Source organism: Nicotiana attenuata, chromosome 12, assembly GCF_001879085.1.
Source record: "Nicotiana attenuata strain UT chromosome 12, NIATTr2, whole genome shotgun sequence".
In the NCBI taxonomy this organism is placed as follows: domain Eukaryota; kingdom Viridiplantae; phylum Streptophyta; class Magnoliopsida; order Solanales; family Solanaceae; genus Nicotiana; species Nicotiana attenuata.
In genome coordinates this window covers 27,859,045-27,874,724 of record NC_032000.1, presented here as the reverse complement: position 1 = coordinate 27,874,724, position 15,680 = coordinate 27,859,045, and the positions used below count along the sequence as shown (strand labels likewise).

The window sequence follows — 15,680 nt, the reverse complement described above, 5'->3', positions numbered from 1 at the left end:
TACCAAAGTATATTACATTCTCCCCTCACAAGTGGTTCATGATCAGGAACCAAATAATTCCATCTTATTATTATTGATGTGCGGTGTATATTTTGATTAACACCATAACGCACAAAGATGGGTTCTCAAAGTTGAGGAAACAAGTTAGTTTTTCTAACATGAGGGGGAGACGAGATACAACAGTTGAGAAAAAGTTACATGGAATGAATTATCATTTATACATCTAGATCCTCGAATAAAATAATATGAACTTGAAGTTCATAAAAGGATAATTCATCTGCAATATATTGCAAAGCATGCCAGACGCATTTGCTGACCTAAAGAAAGTAACTATATTCTCATTGCAAATGCTCCTATTAATATAAGTCCTAGAAGGACAAAGTCTATGGTAAGCTTAAAGCGTATAGACAATCGATTTCAAATAAACTTCTTGATAAAGAAGATGAGCAAATGATCAAAATGATCATAATAAAGGAGGCAAGCGATCTAGAAGATCACATGACATAACACTTCATAAAATCTCATGAGAGATTCAGGTACCTGAATATATGAATGAAGAGATATCTATGTTATGTCTTTATGAAAAATAAGGAGGTTGGAACCGATATAAAATATTTGTCGACGACATCTATCGTAGCGCTAAGATAGATGAGGATCTTAAGTCTATCGAATATAGACACAAAATATTGGCCAAATGGAAGAGCCACAATTCAAGTATAATTTGAATTCATATGAAAGACATGTAGTTTTGAACATGTAGTTCAAATACTTGAAAGTATAAAGCCAATGATATGTGCAATCAGTTTTCGATATCTTATTTGTCTAGCATGACATGAAACCTTGATATGCATCTAATTAAAGTCTATTATATGACTTATATGGCTTAACTTATGAGACCCTTGAAAGATTTAAATTGCTTGAAGCATATACAATTCTTGATCTTGAAGTACCACATCCTCATTACAATTTGTGCATATATGTATCTTGCTATAACTATAAGCATGATAATGTGATAGCGAGAATACCTCCATAGAGATATTGAAGAGCCATTCTACGATATTTATGAAGACATTATATCTCTATCAAGAATGATGATTTCAAGGTGCAATATATTCATTCAAGTTAATATGGCTGATTTGTTCATCAAATCTCTACCAAAGATCTTTTGAAGATGGTGCACAAGATTGGAATGCAAATGCTCAAGGATGTGAATTGATGCTCTCATCAGGGGGAGTTAATACGCGTTATACTCTTTTTCCCTTTCAAGGTTTTGTCCCACTGGGTTTTCCTTGCAAGGTTTTTAACGAGGCAACCAAAAGGCGTATTATTAGATATGTGTACTCTTTTTCCTTTTCTAGATTTTTTTTCCCATTGGGTTTTCTCTTAGTTAAGGTTTTAACGAGGCACATTATCTGTTGAATAGACATTCAGGGGGAGTGTTATAAATAGAATTGTATTTATGGTGAATGTCTATATTTAGAGAAATTCTAGGGTTCATTGCTTGGTGGCTAAGTCACCCTCTCCCTATAAATAGAGGGTTCCATTCTATTGTAATTCATCACATATCAATAAGACTTCTCTCCCTCTACTTTTCTCTGCAATTCTCTTCTTCTTCATTTATTGTTTTATAACATTATCTTTTTTATTGAGATTGAAAATATAAAAAGATTATTTCTAATTTCATTGATGTCTTTTATAACCGCGCGCGACACACGGATAGAATAAATTTAGTCGTTTTATTAAAAATCTACCGATGTTCTTAATAATTGCTATTTTTGCATTAATAGCTGTAAGCAAATGAACTTCAAATATTTTTATCTCTAAACTCGAAATAATATTTTGATCTTTAAATTCGAATTTCTTCATAAAAAAATATTAGCACTCCAAATTGGCAGTTTTTATAAGAGGCTACCATATTTGGAAGAAACTACTCCCATTTGAAAGGCATTTTTTTCTTTTTTTGTTTTATTATTTTAAAATAATTTTAAAACTCCAACTGTGGTAAAAATTTACACTGGTCATCTTATGGTTTTGCCACTTAGCATCATAAAATTGTTTTGCTTCTTTTTTTATATGTAGACAGATTAATTACTGTAACTTGTGCAAAAGAGGAAGGGACCAAACTAAAGTAAAAAAGCTCATGTGCGGACTGCAAATTCAAACTAGAACACAGCCAGGCTAATCGATATGCTTTCAGCAGCAGCAGAATCTTGGAGAGGTTGCAAGACAAGTTGATCCAAATGGAAGACGATGGCACTATCAGACCAAAATAGACATACATCATGATCATGTATTTGATACCTATATGATTACCTTATTGCAGAAGGCAAAAGGGTTGAACAAAAATTTGGAACTACCACAACAAAAGAATTTCATGAGAGGTCTCAAAAGAGGGCACTCTCTCAAGCGTAATACATGCAAGTTCTTCTCAAAGGACAGGACAATACTTCACCAACTTTCTCTTCTCATAGAAATGTCAAATAACTCAATACCTTGGGACTGTAATGCAAGTACGAACTGATGCAGGAGTGATGACAAACAAGAGCTCGTCCTCTTATAACCTCCGATATTGGTCCCTGGTGAAAAAGGGATGCCGTAGCGCATCATGAGCCGTCATCCTGATAGATGGATCGAATCTAAGGAGACCTTGTAACAGGTCTATAAGATCTCCAGCTGAATGATCAACATGCTGCATCACCAAATTCTGCACCAAAGCCCAGACAATTCACATAAGATTTTGGCATATGAAAAACAAGTATTAAAGTGCATACAAATTATTAATCCACCTGAAGACGAGGCAGCTTCATCACGGACTTTATGCTCTCTCTGGAAGTGGCACCTTCAGGCCAGTCTAATCTACCCCTCCTTACATATTTCTCCGCATGCCGACTATCCAAATGAAAAAGGGATAAGTTAATTACTGATAGTATATGATGACATGAAACATACTAAAATGGCACTCACTCCACTCTTTTTAACATTTGTGACGGTAGTGGACCCAATACTCTTTCCATCATCGCCAGGTGCTCCAAATTCTCGTGTGTCTGGAATAAAGCTTCACCCTGCAAAACCACCACACATGAATGAATACCCAGTGTGTCTTCCATCAACATATTAACATCTGGCTCGGAACAAACAGATTAATGAGAAAATCAGATGCTAGCAACTACCGAGCATAGTTCTATCAAGATGCAGCCCACGCTCCATAAATCACACGGGTAGCTCCATCCAAGGCCTGAAACAAACATAAAACCCAGTTATCAAGTAAAAGGACAATGCTAAATTACTGAGACTTCGTTGAAAGGGGAAGAAAATCTTAACACACCAAGAATAACTTCAGGTGCACGGTAATGTCGTGTGGACACAATATAGTTGTGATCTGGTCGTTCGTAAGCAGTACTACCAAAATCAATTACTTTGATAGCACTTGACTTTGGTAACCTTTTAGAAAATGATCTGTCTCTGTGTGACCATGGTGTACCCTAAAGACAAGTAAAGGAACAACGGAGATTTAAATGATGTGGCATGATCACCAGAGGGCTAGTTAATTCTAGTTATTATAAGAGTATAACACACTCCTAAAAGCTTGAAAAGCAGAACTCTACATACCTTGTAGTCAGGCACTTTTATGTAGTCTCCAGAAACAAAGAGTATATTCTCAGGCTTAAGATCCGTATGGATGAGACGCATATCATGCATGACTGAAACAAAGGCCACAATAAGCATTCACAGTTTACAACAAAGTGTCTCCAATGCAGTGGTGGCAAATGCAATATAAAGATTGCAACTTTACTAACAAACCAGATAAAAGAACAATGCAAAAAGCAAATTCTTGAGACCAAGAGAACGAAAATTGGCCAAGTATCTGATAATAGAAAAGTGAACTGAAGAAGTATAGACCACACACATGCTACACATTCCAACAATTGCCTCCCAATTTCACGAACTAGATCAACTGGAAATGCGCGATAACTGTTTTTCCGTAGAAAATCGAATAAGCTTGGCCCAAGCTTCTCAAACACCTGTTAAGACCATTAAATCCATTGCAAGCCTTAAGTCCCCATAGAATTCTCAAAGTCGGGGAAATCAGGTTACCGCAAATCAACAATATACTTACTAAACAAATATGGTTACGATAATCAAACCAGTTCCGTAATTGGACACAACTGCAAAGAAGGAACTTCTTTTAACCATCACATGCAAACTTGCATTTATTTATATGAAGAAGAGCCATTATATACAACATAGACAAGACATACCGGCTTCCACCCCTATCATATCTCCCTAACAACTGAAGCATGTCAACTTCTACCATTGCCGCTTCACGATACTTCTTGATACTTCGGATAATTTTGATGGCAACAAATCCCTTCTGCTCTCTGTCCCAGCATTCTAGAACTTGCCCAAAGGTACCTGGTGAACTATAAAATTGAAGAAAGATCCACGGCCAAACAAGAGCGATTAAATCGTGAATTAAGAAAAGAAATTTAGACTGACCTTCACCAATCTTTTTGAGAATTTTATCTGCAATTACAGGAATGAAAATGACTGAGAATATTATGGAGGAGATAAGCGTATACTTGCAAAATGCAATTAAACTAAAGGACTTCAGGTTATGTTGTCTAATATAGACATGATGAGAAATAAGTTTTTGAAATTGGAAAAGCTTCAAGATTCTGTCAGGTATAGGAGATATCTTAATCCTTAGTTTGGTCCTCACTAGAATGGGAAGGAAGGTCAATTCCCGAATTTCATGCAAGCAAAACTACATCTACAAAACAATGTGCAACCTCATTTCTTACACTTAAATAATAGTCACTTATTATGCCAGAGAAGAAAAATAGACCGTTGAGAAGAAAATGTGTTCCTTCACTATTAGTATCTTATTCACTTACTTTATCCGACAAGTAGAGGTATATCTTGCAACAAAAAATGGATACTCCCATATACAAGATGCTAAATGATCAGAGCATTTTTTGGTTTCTACTTGCTAATTACAAAACAACGATCAGCTAATTGCTTATGGACAAAAAGATGGACTTCAGCACGACCAGACACATAATTCCATAAACAACTGGAATATAAGAGCCAACCAAAAAGAACCTAACACATATTTTGATCAAGCAGAACCTAACACATATATAACATGGTGATGAAAAAAATTTGTAATTACAGCGAGTAGTTAAATTCTCTCCAAGCTCAAACATGTAATGTCCATCTTTGTCATCATCTCGCCGTGGGGGAGAGCCTTTTTGAGCCAGTCCTTTTACATATAAACTATCATGATCGGGTAGTAACCTTGAATGCACATAGCTCGATGAATTGCCAACCTCTTGCCCATAATATATTCCTGACTGAGCCTACAGACAACCATTCATTCATATTCTTCTGAAAAAGATATAACATAAAACCTACCCTATATTCAAAACTAAACTGAATTTTGAAATATTTGCAAGAGTAACAACCAAGATGATTTTTCACGCAATCCCCAACTCAACAACGAACTCACTAAGCTAGACAAGACCATTGAATTGGTACAAAACTATTGACATCAGAGAAACAACAAGCATTTGTCACGCAACAAATATTCTCAGACCAACATCATAAGATTGATGACTGATCAAATGCTACTACACCTTTCAATTTAAATCGCTCATAAATCTTCTTATTCCAACGAGATTGTTTTTACCTTTTCATCATGATTCAATTCAATGTTTAACCATGCAAAATTCAGATGCCAATGACACTCAAAAGAACCTTAAGAAATTATGTTCTTATAAAATTACAGATTTCAGCCGGATTTTTTTTTTAATTTCCTTATTTTTCCTCAAAGTGAAGTCCCCGAATTCATGGAGTCAAACATCAGATCCAAATTAAACAAACAAAATTTTATTGGAAGATGTCCAATATATATCTCAAACTGAAATCTGCAGTTCTAATCAATAACTCAAGCATCAAATTATCCTCCAAAATCCTATCTTTTATCACCAATAACTTAAAACCTCATATGGTTCACGAGAACTTTCATAGAACCAGAATTAATCAAAATACTCAACATCCAACTAACACTTTTTGGGTCATTTGTGAAACTTCTCCCAAGAAAAGTAACACCAAAACTTTCATTGAACCTTAACTTCAATTGTAATCAAAACCCTCGAAATTCCGCTACAAAATTTTCATTTCTCGAACAAATAAAAAATCATAACACCAAAACTTTCGTTGATACTTAACATCAATTGTAATCAGATTTACTAATAATTGAGCTAAATATATTTCATTTTCGAACAACTTCTCAGTAAATAAGAAAAAAATGAGTAAAATTAATACAAAAAATAACAACGGAAAAAGAATAAAAGGAGTACCTTGGGAGTATGGGAAGGATCCCAATCTAATCTCGGACGCTTCTTAGGACGACGATCCATGTATGGATGTGAATACTCTGTTACGTATTCCATTTCCATATATCAAATCGATGCGTAATTTGTAAAGAGAGAAAAAACCCTAATCCCCAAATTGTTTGTGAGCTAAGGAGCAGCGAAAGCTAATGGTGTGGAGCTCGATGCGGCGTACGATTCACATTATTTGATTGATGCTTCACCGTTGGATTAGTAATTGAAGTTTAATCAGGACCGTCTCAACCGACTTTATAGAGTCGGGGTTAGGGAAACTAACCGTGGTTGAGTTATGTGGTTTTTTCTTTTTATTTTTCTTCTATTTTACCTATAACTAAATTGTTTTCTTCTATGGTTTCCTTTCCGAATATTCTATTCTTCTAGAGAATACCCGGCATTTTTCCAAACCTCAATCTAAGGATTGGAAAAAGAAAATCCTATAATTATAACATGGCATTAAAGAGCTTCCACATAACGAATTTGAGAATATCTGATCTTATAGTTCATTAAAAATATTACTTTAGTTGATATCGTGTCCGAAAATAATGATATATGTAATGTTTATGTAACGATACAAGTTTTTTTATTATGAACTTTTAACTGATGACATAGTTAAGCAATATTACAAAGTTCTGAGACAAATCTGATGTGTTTTCCTTTTTATATCTCAATATTCTAAGGATCAATTATTATCCTTATTATTGGAATTTTTAACCATTTGATTGAAAGTTGAAATCCCATTATTCATACAAATAGACTCTAGCAAATGAGTTGAGGTTCTACGAGGTACCCATTACTTGGAGAACCCTCCTAATAGTATTGATGTGCTCCATTTATGAATATAAAAAAATTAAGCGAGTCAAATCGTTTATTGATTTTGGTATAAAGAGTCGTATGCCCCATTTATTTTCAGCAAGATTATCATATCTGAATCTAAAGACGAATAGCTCTATCTAAACTAATCCAATGATGTAATGCGTGCCTAGATGAACATGTCCCGACAATACTAGTAATGTAAGGATTCACCATGAAATTGTCTACCACGACTTTTTTATTTTTTATTTTTTATCCGGACTTAAATCGGCAATGAGTATTCTACTTGACTGAACATTAACCTCAAATTTTCGTGTCAAAACATGAATTGAGTTCAACAAAAATTTGTAACATCCTTTATTTTTGTAAATGGAAATTATTATTGATGAAAGATCCTACAATACCTGCGAGCAAACTCTAGCAAATTAAGAACTACACTATAACTCTAATGCAACTAGGGGTATACATAGCTCGGGTTGGTTCGGATTTTGCAATTACCAAACCAAACCAATTGTGTCTGGTTATTAAATCTAAAGACCAAACCAAACCAATAAAACTCGGGTTTTTCACTCTCGGGTTTTCGGGTTATTCGGGTTTTGTTGGTTTTTTTCCGGTAAAATCTTTGTAGCACAAAACAAATAACTTGTGCTCAAAATATTTCTTTAATCCTAGTAAGATACAACTATATACGGTATTTTCCAAGAAAATGATACAAAATATGAGATGTGTCATGGCATTATCCTAAAATATTCAACAATAAGGACAATAAAATTATGTAATATAAATATTGCTAATTAAAATGCCATAGTTAAAATAAATATAATCTCAAAGTAGTAAGTCATGCTAAAATAAGTAGACTTATAAGGGAGTATTAATTACATGACTAAACGCTAAAGAAAAAATAAAAATATGTTATGCATTTTTATCTAAATTATTGTAAAACAAAAAATAGATATTCAATACATTGCCGTTTGCAGTATTGAATTGAATGTCTTTTGTTATCATTAATATTGATTTGATTTTGGTTTGGACTTTTGTTAGCATTATTTAAGTTAATAATATTAATGGCTATAAAACTTATTGGAACATCCAAAAGTTCTAAGTCCAACCTTGAAATAATACCTTAAAAGATAAAATTATGAAAAGTTTAAGAAATATTTATAAATTACATCACAATAAGTATATTTATATATTAAATATAACTAAAATTTCTATATATGTAACGTCGGGTTGGTTTGGTTTCGGTTTGACTTTCTTTAGTTAAAACCAACCCAAACCAATTATGGTCGGGTTTTTCTTTCCAACACCAAACCAAATCAAACCAAACCATAGTCGGATTTTTTTTCTCGGTTTGACTCGGATTATCGGGTTGGTGCGATTTGTCGGTTTCCTCTGTGCACCCCTAAATGCAACAAATGGTTTTACCTTCAACTTTAAGAAATGAACAATCCAATTCTTCGTTCTTCTAAGCACTTCCCACCATAAATCATTTCTCTAATACCATTTCAATTTCCTCTAATATTAATGGACCTACCTTTACTTTTATTTGAGAACTTCTACTCCCTTTCTATCAAAAGATTAATAAACAAAGCTATTGAGCCAAGAAAAAAAAATACCAATCCTTGATGCCCATGAACTACGAAAAGACACGTCTAAGACAGGCTTCCTCTGAACAGAGCCAGTGCAACTTGTGTACAATCCAAAAGGCTCGTTTTACTTTGAACAATTAATCTCCTATATCATTTATCTGCTTATTTTTCTTACAAGTATCACAATAAATATACAGCACGTGGAAATTTGAAGAAAAAAAAAACGCAGAGGAAATAATAAAAATGAATTACAAGAAGAGAACAAGAGAAAAGAATAAAATACTGGAAGTTCAAAGAAGAATACTATTGTCAAAAGTAAGAGAAGAGGAGGCTGTCAAAGAAGGGGTTCAGAAAGTTCCATTTCATTGGCACTCTCTTGTTGTGTCTCTACACGTCTCGTACCTACCAAATCTAAGCCAAGCCATTGCCATGGCCAGCATATGTATCTTGGCCTGTTTAGAGCAATTCTGGATGTTTCCCTGCCATCTAGCTCTTCAAGCTGACGAGTGAGCTCTTCCACTTTATCCCTCAGCCTCGATGCTCTTAAATCAGCCAGTCTCAATGATTTCTCAGCTGCATCTCTTGCAGCCATGGCTGCATCAGCTGTTTCTTCTTTGAATTTGAGCTTCTTCTCAGACTCTAGTACGGCCTCCTTCGCTGCCTCAAGCTCCTGGCGTACAGCCGACAACTGCAAGAACCATCGAAAAAATTTCATAGAAATAGTCGATGAGGCAGTAACCGGAATGGCAGAACATGCAGCAGTTTATTTACAAGAAATTGCTGGAGAATTGGAAGAAAAAAAAAACCATAGGCATACTGCTCGCTTTTGTATTCTACTAGTAAATTCTAAAGTATGAAATCAGAACCCCATTAATGTTAAATTATTTGGTTGATAGATTATTCTAGAGTTGTCAATATCTCTAAACCTCATAAACTGAGATGTATTCCTATTTGCATAGGGGACAAATGGTCAATGGTGCAAAACCCAATTGTCCATTCATTTCGGTAAGAGTTATCCTGTTGATTAAGAAATAAAATGTGATATTGTCTATGCACTTCCACGGCTGCACTGTTTTTCTAGTAGACGAACATCTAAGTGCATGACTCCAATATCAAGTGCTGTTCTGAGCTTTATTAGAATCTGATTTTCTCTCCGATAATGGCTATAAAATTCGCTTTGACATTTGAGGTTCAAAGATTCACATAAAACCTGCATTACATATTGACATAGAGAGAGATTTCTCTTCTGTCTATGGTCAGTGATGCTTGGTCGTTGATATTGTTTAAGTTATCTTGCTAATTCAGTAAGTAAACGTGACATTGTCTATGCAATGCTCGGTATGCATTATTTTTCTAGTAGAATCAGACATCCAAGTAACTTATCCAGTATAAAAGTGCTTTCTTGAGCTTTACTAGATTGTAGATTCTGATTTTTCACAATAACGACCCAAAAATTTGGTATTCCATTTGAGAGCTAGAGCTGGAATAAAGGCAATAACTTCTGGACATCAAACTCTGACCTTGCATCTTAGCTTAATGTATGTATGTAGCAAGGCATAGTTAATTGCAACCTAGTGAATAGTATCAAACACCCAAGTTGCAGTTCTTCTGAAACGGCATGCCAAAGTTCATACCCCTTCAAGCTTTCATACATCACATCATGAATTGCTACTACTATCTTAATACATAGGACACCCTAGTCTTCGTATTGAGCACTCTACTCACTCTATTTCTCTTCCACTCTTTGTAGCCATAGTTGCGATGATATTATAACCCAACTGGTCATTTTGAGTTCTAGGACCGCGTTCCCTTATTTGAGACTTCTCGTAGGTTCATTTGGTGATTTATGACTTGCATTTGGTGATTTATGAATTGCAGGTACTGGTAGCACGGTCCCGAAGGGTTCGGAAGCATTTTGGGAGACTTGAACTTGAAGTGGAAGTCTAAAATGCTTAGACTTGACCAAAGTCAACATTTTAAATAAACGAGCTTAGATTCATGGGTTGAAGGTTCCAATAGATTCAAATGATTTTGGACTTGTACGTATGTTAGGATTAGGGCCCGAGGGGCTCGGGTGCATTTCGGCACAAGTTTAAGATTCTTAAGTTGATTTGAGTTGTCGATTTGATTTATAGCGTTCCACTTTGTGTTTTGAGCCTTTGGATAAGTTCATATAGAATATTTGGACTTGTTGGGATGATTTGAAAGGGTCCCCGACACTCGGGTGAGTTTCGGGGTGTTCAGGGAAGGTTTTTAAGGCAAAAACCAGCAATAAAATTGCAGCAGCACCCATTTCAGTCATTTTCTGTACTTACAGCCACTTTCCCGCACTTGTAAATAACCTCATTTCATACTTAGAATTCATTTCACCATTTTGGAAGCTAAGGAGCTCGGATTGAGGTGATTTTGAGGGAATTTTCATCTACCTCATTAGGGTAAGTAATTATAACTTGAATCTATGACTATTACACGAATCTATTTTTGATTTTGCCTTAGAATCAAGGATTTCAAAGAGGGAAAAAGGGATTTTGAACTAAAATTTTGAAAAGTAAACTTTGAGGTTTTGAACACCGATTTGGACTTAAATTTGAAAATAAACTATATATTTGGACTCCGAAGGCTATAGGTCACCGTTTGGTTTTGATCTTGGGTTTTGACCACGTGGGCTCGGGTAGATTTTTTTTTTGACTTTTGACATTCTGATAAAGATGGAGTCTTTTTCATATGTGATTGATTCCTATAGCCTTATTTGACCTCGTTAAGTATTATTTGACTAGATTTTGGACGTTTGGAGGCCACAGAGAAAGGGAAGGCGCTTCTGAAGGTTGAAGCTTATTTCGGAGAAGGTAAGTATCCTAGCTAACCTTGACTTGGGGAAATTTTTCCAAAGAATGGACTTATGTGCTACATGCTATGTGTTGGGGGTGACATACATAAGAGGTGACGAGCGTATATGCTGATAAGGATGTTGCACTATGTTTGGGGTAGATTTTAGGCTTCTTTAAGCCTTGTTTTGATCATGTTCTACTTGTGACATGCTTTACTTGTTTGTATGACTACCTGAGCATTTTATTCATGCTAGAGATAGGTTCATGTATATTGGACTACAAGAGTTACTAGTTAGTCATACATTGATCATTATTATTCTTTGAGTCATGACTACATGTGCATCATCCCATAGTAGTTTAACATGATAGGATATTGTATGTCATAACTAGTTGTTGTACGACCATTTAAGCATCTTATTCATGCTAGAATAATTTTATATGCATCCTTCGTATGCTAATTAAATATTAGGGATTTCATGTACGGGTTTTACATCGTAGAACTGTATAGTCATACACTCTTTCATATATGCACTTTGTTATAGCTTATATACTTGCTCTCATTACTTATTTGAGACTGTTGTGAGCCATTGAGTTGATAGGGCATGTGAATTCACGCTCATGTTTTGAGGTATCAGTTAGGGCGTACGGATTCACAATCCTATTTTGAGGTATCAATTAAGGCGTGTGGACTGTCGATTCACGTTCCTTTTGAGATATCGATTAGAACATGTCATATCATGCTCCTATATGGCATATAGATTTACATTCTTGAAGTGTGTGGATATGGATCCATCCCTCTAGAGTCACTAAACACCAAAATCACGCCAACGATGTGCACGCAAGTTTAGGGACCGACACATTTTATTTTGATTATGATACCTGTTGATGAGTTTGAGCATAAATGTGGAAGCTTTATTTTGTTTAAATGAATCAACTATGCCGATCCATGCATTTTTACATGTTGTGTTCATGCATATCATCTATATGCGCTTTTTGGTGCATTTTACACATGCATAGGCTTGTTAGCAAGTTGTTGGACACTCGTGAAGTGTCGGTTTGATATAAAGGTTGAGCCTTTATCGTACACCCCTTATATGTAACACCTCAGACTTTAGACAGAATCCCACATCGGCAAAACACAAGAGGGATGCTGGGTATCTAAGTTAACAAGCCTTAAACCCTAGTGACGTGTTTTAAACCCGTGAGGGCCTAGGCCCAAAGTGGACAATATCACTAGTGGACTGGGCTGTTACAGATGGTATCAGAGCCACTCTTGTGTCAGCCATGCCGATGGTGGGTCAGAGTTCAACTGAGTTAGGCAAATCCCGGTTAAGCGGGGTAAACCTCAGTGTTGAGTCTAGGCAAATCCCATGCGGTGGGGCAAACCTCAGCAAGGACGCTGAGTCCATAAGAGGGGGTGTATGTAACACCTCAGACTTTAGACAGAATCCCACATCGGCAAAACACAAGAGGGACGCTGGGTATATAAGTTAACAAGCCTTGAACCCTAGTGACGCGTTTTAAACCCGTGAGGGCCTAGGCCCAGAGCAGATAATATCACTAGCGGGCTGGGCTGTTACATTATATTAGGCTCTTATTGATGCATCCTTTGTATGTGGATTTGATGCATTGGCATATGCTTTTGACCATATTATCTGAGAAAGCATGCTTATTATATGCGACTTTGACTGTACACCTTATTATTTATATTTGATGTTCCTTGTTTGTTTCTCTGTTATTGTGAACTGCACATGTTATGGAAAGAGAGTATCTTTTACCAAAGCCTCACAACTATTTCGTTGAGGTTAGACTTGATACTTAATGAATACATGTGGATTATTGCGCTCATGCTACACTTTTGCACATTTTTGTGCAAACTCCGTTCCTGGTACTAGCGGGACCTAGAAGATAGCATCAAGCTAGCACTTGGGGACTTCATGGTGAACTGTCTTGCTTGGATCCGCAGCTTTTGGAGTCACCGCCTTCATATCTATTTTTGTCCTTTATTTTAGACAATTATATTTTGAGAATGTTGTATTTCTCCATCTTTAGTCGCTCATGACTTGTATTACTAGTCCTTGGGGGTTGTATTTGGAGTATTCCGCACTTATGTATTATCAGATTTAGACTTATGATCTTATCCATGTTTAGACTTGTTTATGTCTCTATGGTATCCGGATTTGTTGCCGAGGGTCTATCGGAAACAACCTCTTTATTCAATCGGGGTAAGGGTAAGGTCTGCGTACACACTGCCCTCCCCAGACTCCACTTGTGGGATTTTACTGGGTCGTTGTTGTTGTTGGTATCCGGATTTGTTGGTTATGCTTGTTGGTTCGCCTAACCGTTTGGGTTAGGTGTCATAACAACCTTGGTGGAACTTTGGATCGTGAAAAATATTCATATTTTAAACTACTTTTAGTCCTTCATATTCAACTATAGAGAGCCAGAGAGGAGAGTATATCATAAAACAATAAAACAGCACTCACATACTTGTTTGCTGAAGCATGTTGCTCTAGCAAAAGGCAATGCTCTTCTACTTTATTTCAGTTAATTTTTTGGGACAGGTGATGACAACGCTCTTCTATTTCTGTAGTGGACTTCCATATCTTCTGGGTTTTTTCCAGATCTATTATTTCTTCCTTCTTTGACAAGTAACAATATATAACAGGAAAAATCACTATCTTTTGTCAGAAGAGAGAACTCATTGGGTATGGCCTTCTTTTTCCCAGATGTATTGTTCTTATCGCTTGCCTTTCTAAAGGAACAAACTCTTGACCAGGAGAATAAAAAGAAACCTAACAGCAAAGGGTTCTCAATTATCTAAGGAAACTCATTTTGTTGATTGAAAGAGAATAAGCGCTATCCATCGAGTAAAGAGAGGGATCTCTAAAGAGAGCCAGCAGACATATCACACCAGAATCCAAATCAATCAATCAATCAACTTGACCTCAAAACCCAACTAGTAGGGCCTGTTTGTGTGAATCTTCTATATCCTTTCGGCAATACATATTCATTGAATAAATTGCTGATTCCTAAAAGCATTGCTGATTCTCTTTCCTTTTTATATCACAATGTACTTCCTCCTGCTAGCAACAAAAATTACTCAAGACTCTGGAGTTGATTTTTTTTTTTTGAAACAGAACTTTCAAATTGGATATCTCGTTTTGGCATTCTTATCTTAAATCTCATTCAAAATTGAGATAGATCACTACACATGGTAGGTTCTTGTGTGCTTTTACATGCTTTGGCCAACTTTCTTGATAATATAAAATTTCACCTCTCTTTCCTTTTTATATCACAATGTACTTCCTCCTGCTAGCAACAAAAATTACTCAAGACTCTGGAGTTGATTTTTTTTTTTTTTTGAAACAGAACTTTCAAATTGAATATCTCGTTTTGGCATTCTTATCTTAAATCTCATTCAAAATTGAGATAGATCACTACACATAGTAGGTTCTTGTGTGCTTTTACATGCTTTGGCCAACTTTCTTGATAATATGAAATTTCACCTCTCTTTCCTTTTTATATCACAATGTACTTCCTCCTGCTAGCAACAAAAAATTACTCAAGACTTTGGAGTTGATTTTTGATTTTTTTTTTTTTTTTTGAAACAGAACTTTGAAATTGAATATCTTGTTTTGGTTTTCTTATCTTTAAATCTCATTCAAAATTGAGATAGATCGCAACGCAATTTGAGAACTTTTTCGACTCAAAGCTTTCTAAAATTACCTCTAGCATTAAATGTTTAGCTATAGCCTATAAGCTGTTAGAACAGCAGTATCACTGTACTCTAGGCTAAGAGGCACACTCTCAAATCCCAAAGCCAAAATATCCACTTTACAACATTACATTGTCATCTTTACCAAAATGGCAGGATAATACAGATTTGACATAGAATTTTGTTCCTCCACATGCCCCAAGTAACAATTAAGCATCAACATGCCTGACAAACTCACAAAAGGGAGATTCAGCTACTAAAAATTGAGAAACACAAGCCAATAACCACCTCTTCACACTGGCACCCCCCCCCCCCCCCCCCCCCCAAAAAAAAACGAAAA

At 35.7% G+C, this 15,680-nt stretch overlaps 2 protein-coding genes across 4 annotated transcripts in view; both read right to left on the bottom strand.

Annotated features, from left to right (window-relative positions):
- Positions 2,157 to 6,601, bottom strand: LOC109235482 (serine/threonine-protein kinase AFC2-like). Of its 3 annotated transcripts, XM_019401608.1 has the most exons (12): positions 6,363 to 6,601; positions 5,174 to 5,360; positions 4,498 to 4,524; positions 4,260 to 4,413; positions 4,118 to 4,166; positions 3,908 to 4,022; positions 3,610 to 3,701; positions 3,326 to 3,482; positions 3,171 to 3,235; positions 2,965 to 3,062; positions 2,787 to 2,889; positions 2,157 to 2,704 (listed from the first exon to the last, which is right to left on the bottom strand). In XM_019401608.1, exons 1-12 carry the CDS (start codon positions 6,459 to 6,461, stop codon positions 2,555 to 2,557), a joined length of 1,296 nt encoding a protein of 431 aa, XP_019257153.1. In that variant the 5' UTR covers positions 6,462 to 6,601; the 3' UTR covers positions 2,157 to 2,554. The 3 variants fall into 3 exon arrangements, with proteins under 3 accessions (XP_019257153.1, XP_019257154.1, XP_019257155.1); XM_019401609.1 differs by lacking the exon at positions 5,174 to 5,360 and having other exon boundaries at positions 2,284 to 2,704; positions 6,363 to 6,451; XM_019401610.1 differs by lacking the exons at positions 3,908 to 4,022; positions 4,118 to 4,166; positions 5,174 to 5,360 and having other exon boundaries at positions 2,284 to 2,704; positions 6,363 to 6,459.
- Positions 8,899 to 15,680, bottom strand: part of LOC109235481 (paramyosin) — a 9,833-nt gene continuing 3,051 nt past the window's right edge. Inside the window, exon 5 of the mRNA XM_019401607.1 lies at positions 8,899 to 9,482. Within this exon, the coding sequence (XP_019257152.1) occupies positions 9,129 to 9,482 (354 nt within the window). The 3' untranslated portion in view covers positions 8,899 to 9,128. The remainder of the gene's footprint in view (positions 9,483 to 15,680) is intronic.

Bases quoted from the DNA above. Each gene is read 5' to 3' on its own strand.
- LOC109235482 (XM_019401608.1), bottom strand. From the start codon at position 6,461: ATGGAAATGGAATACGTAACAGAGTATTCACATCCATACATGGATCGT. The intron at 5,361-6,362 runs GTACTCCTTTTA...GGTTGTCTGTAG, and splicing joins ATCCTTCCCATACTCCCAAG to GCTCAGTCAGGAATATATTA. The intron at 3,483-3,609 runs GTATGTAGAGTT...ACTTGTCTTTAG, and splicing joins TAAAAGTGCCTGACTACAAG to GGTACACCATGGTCACACAG.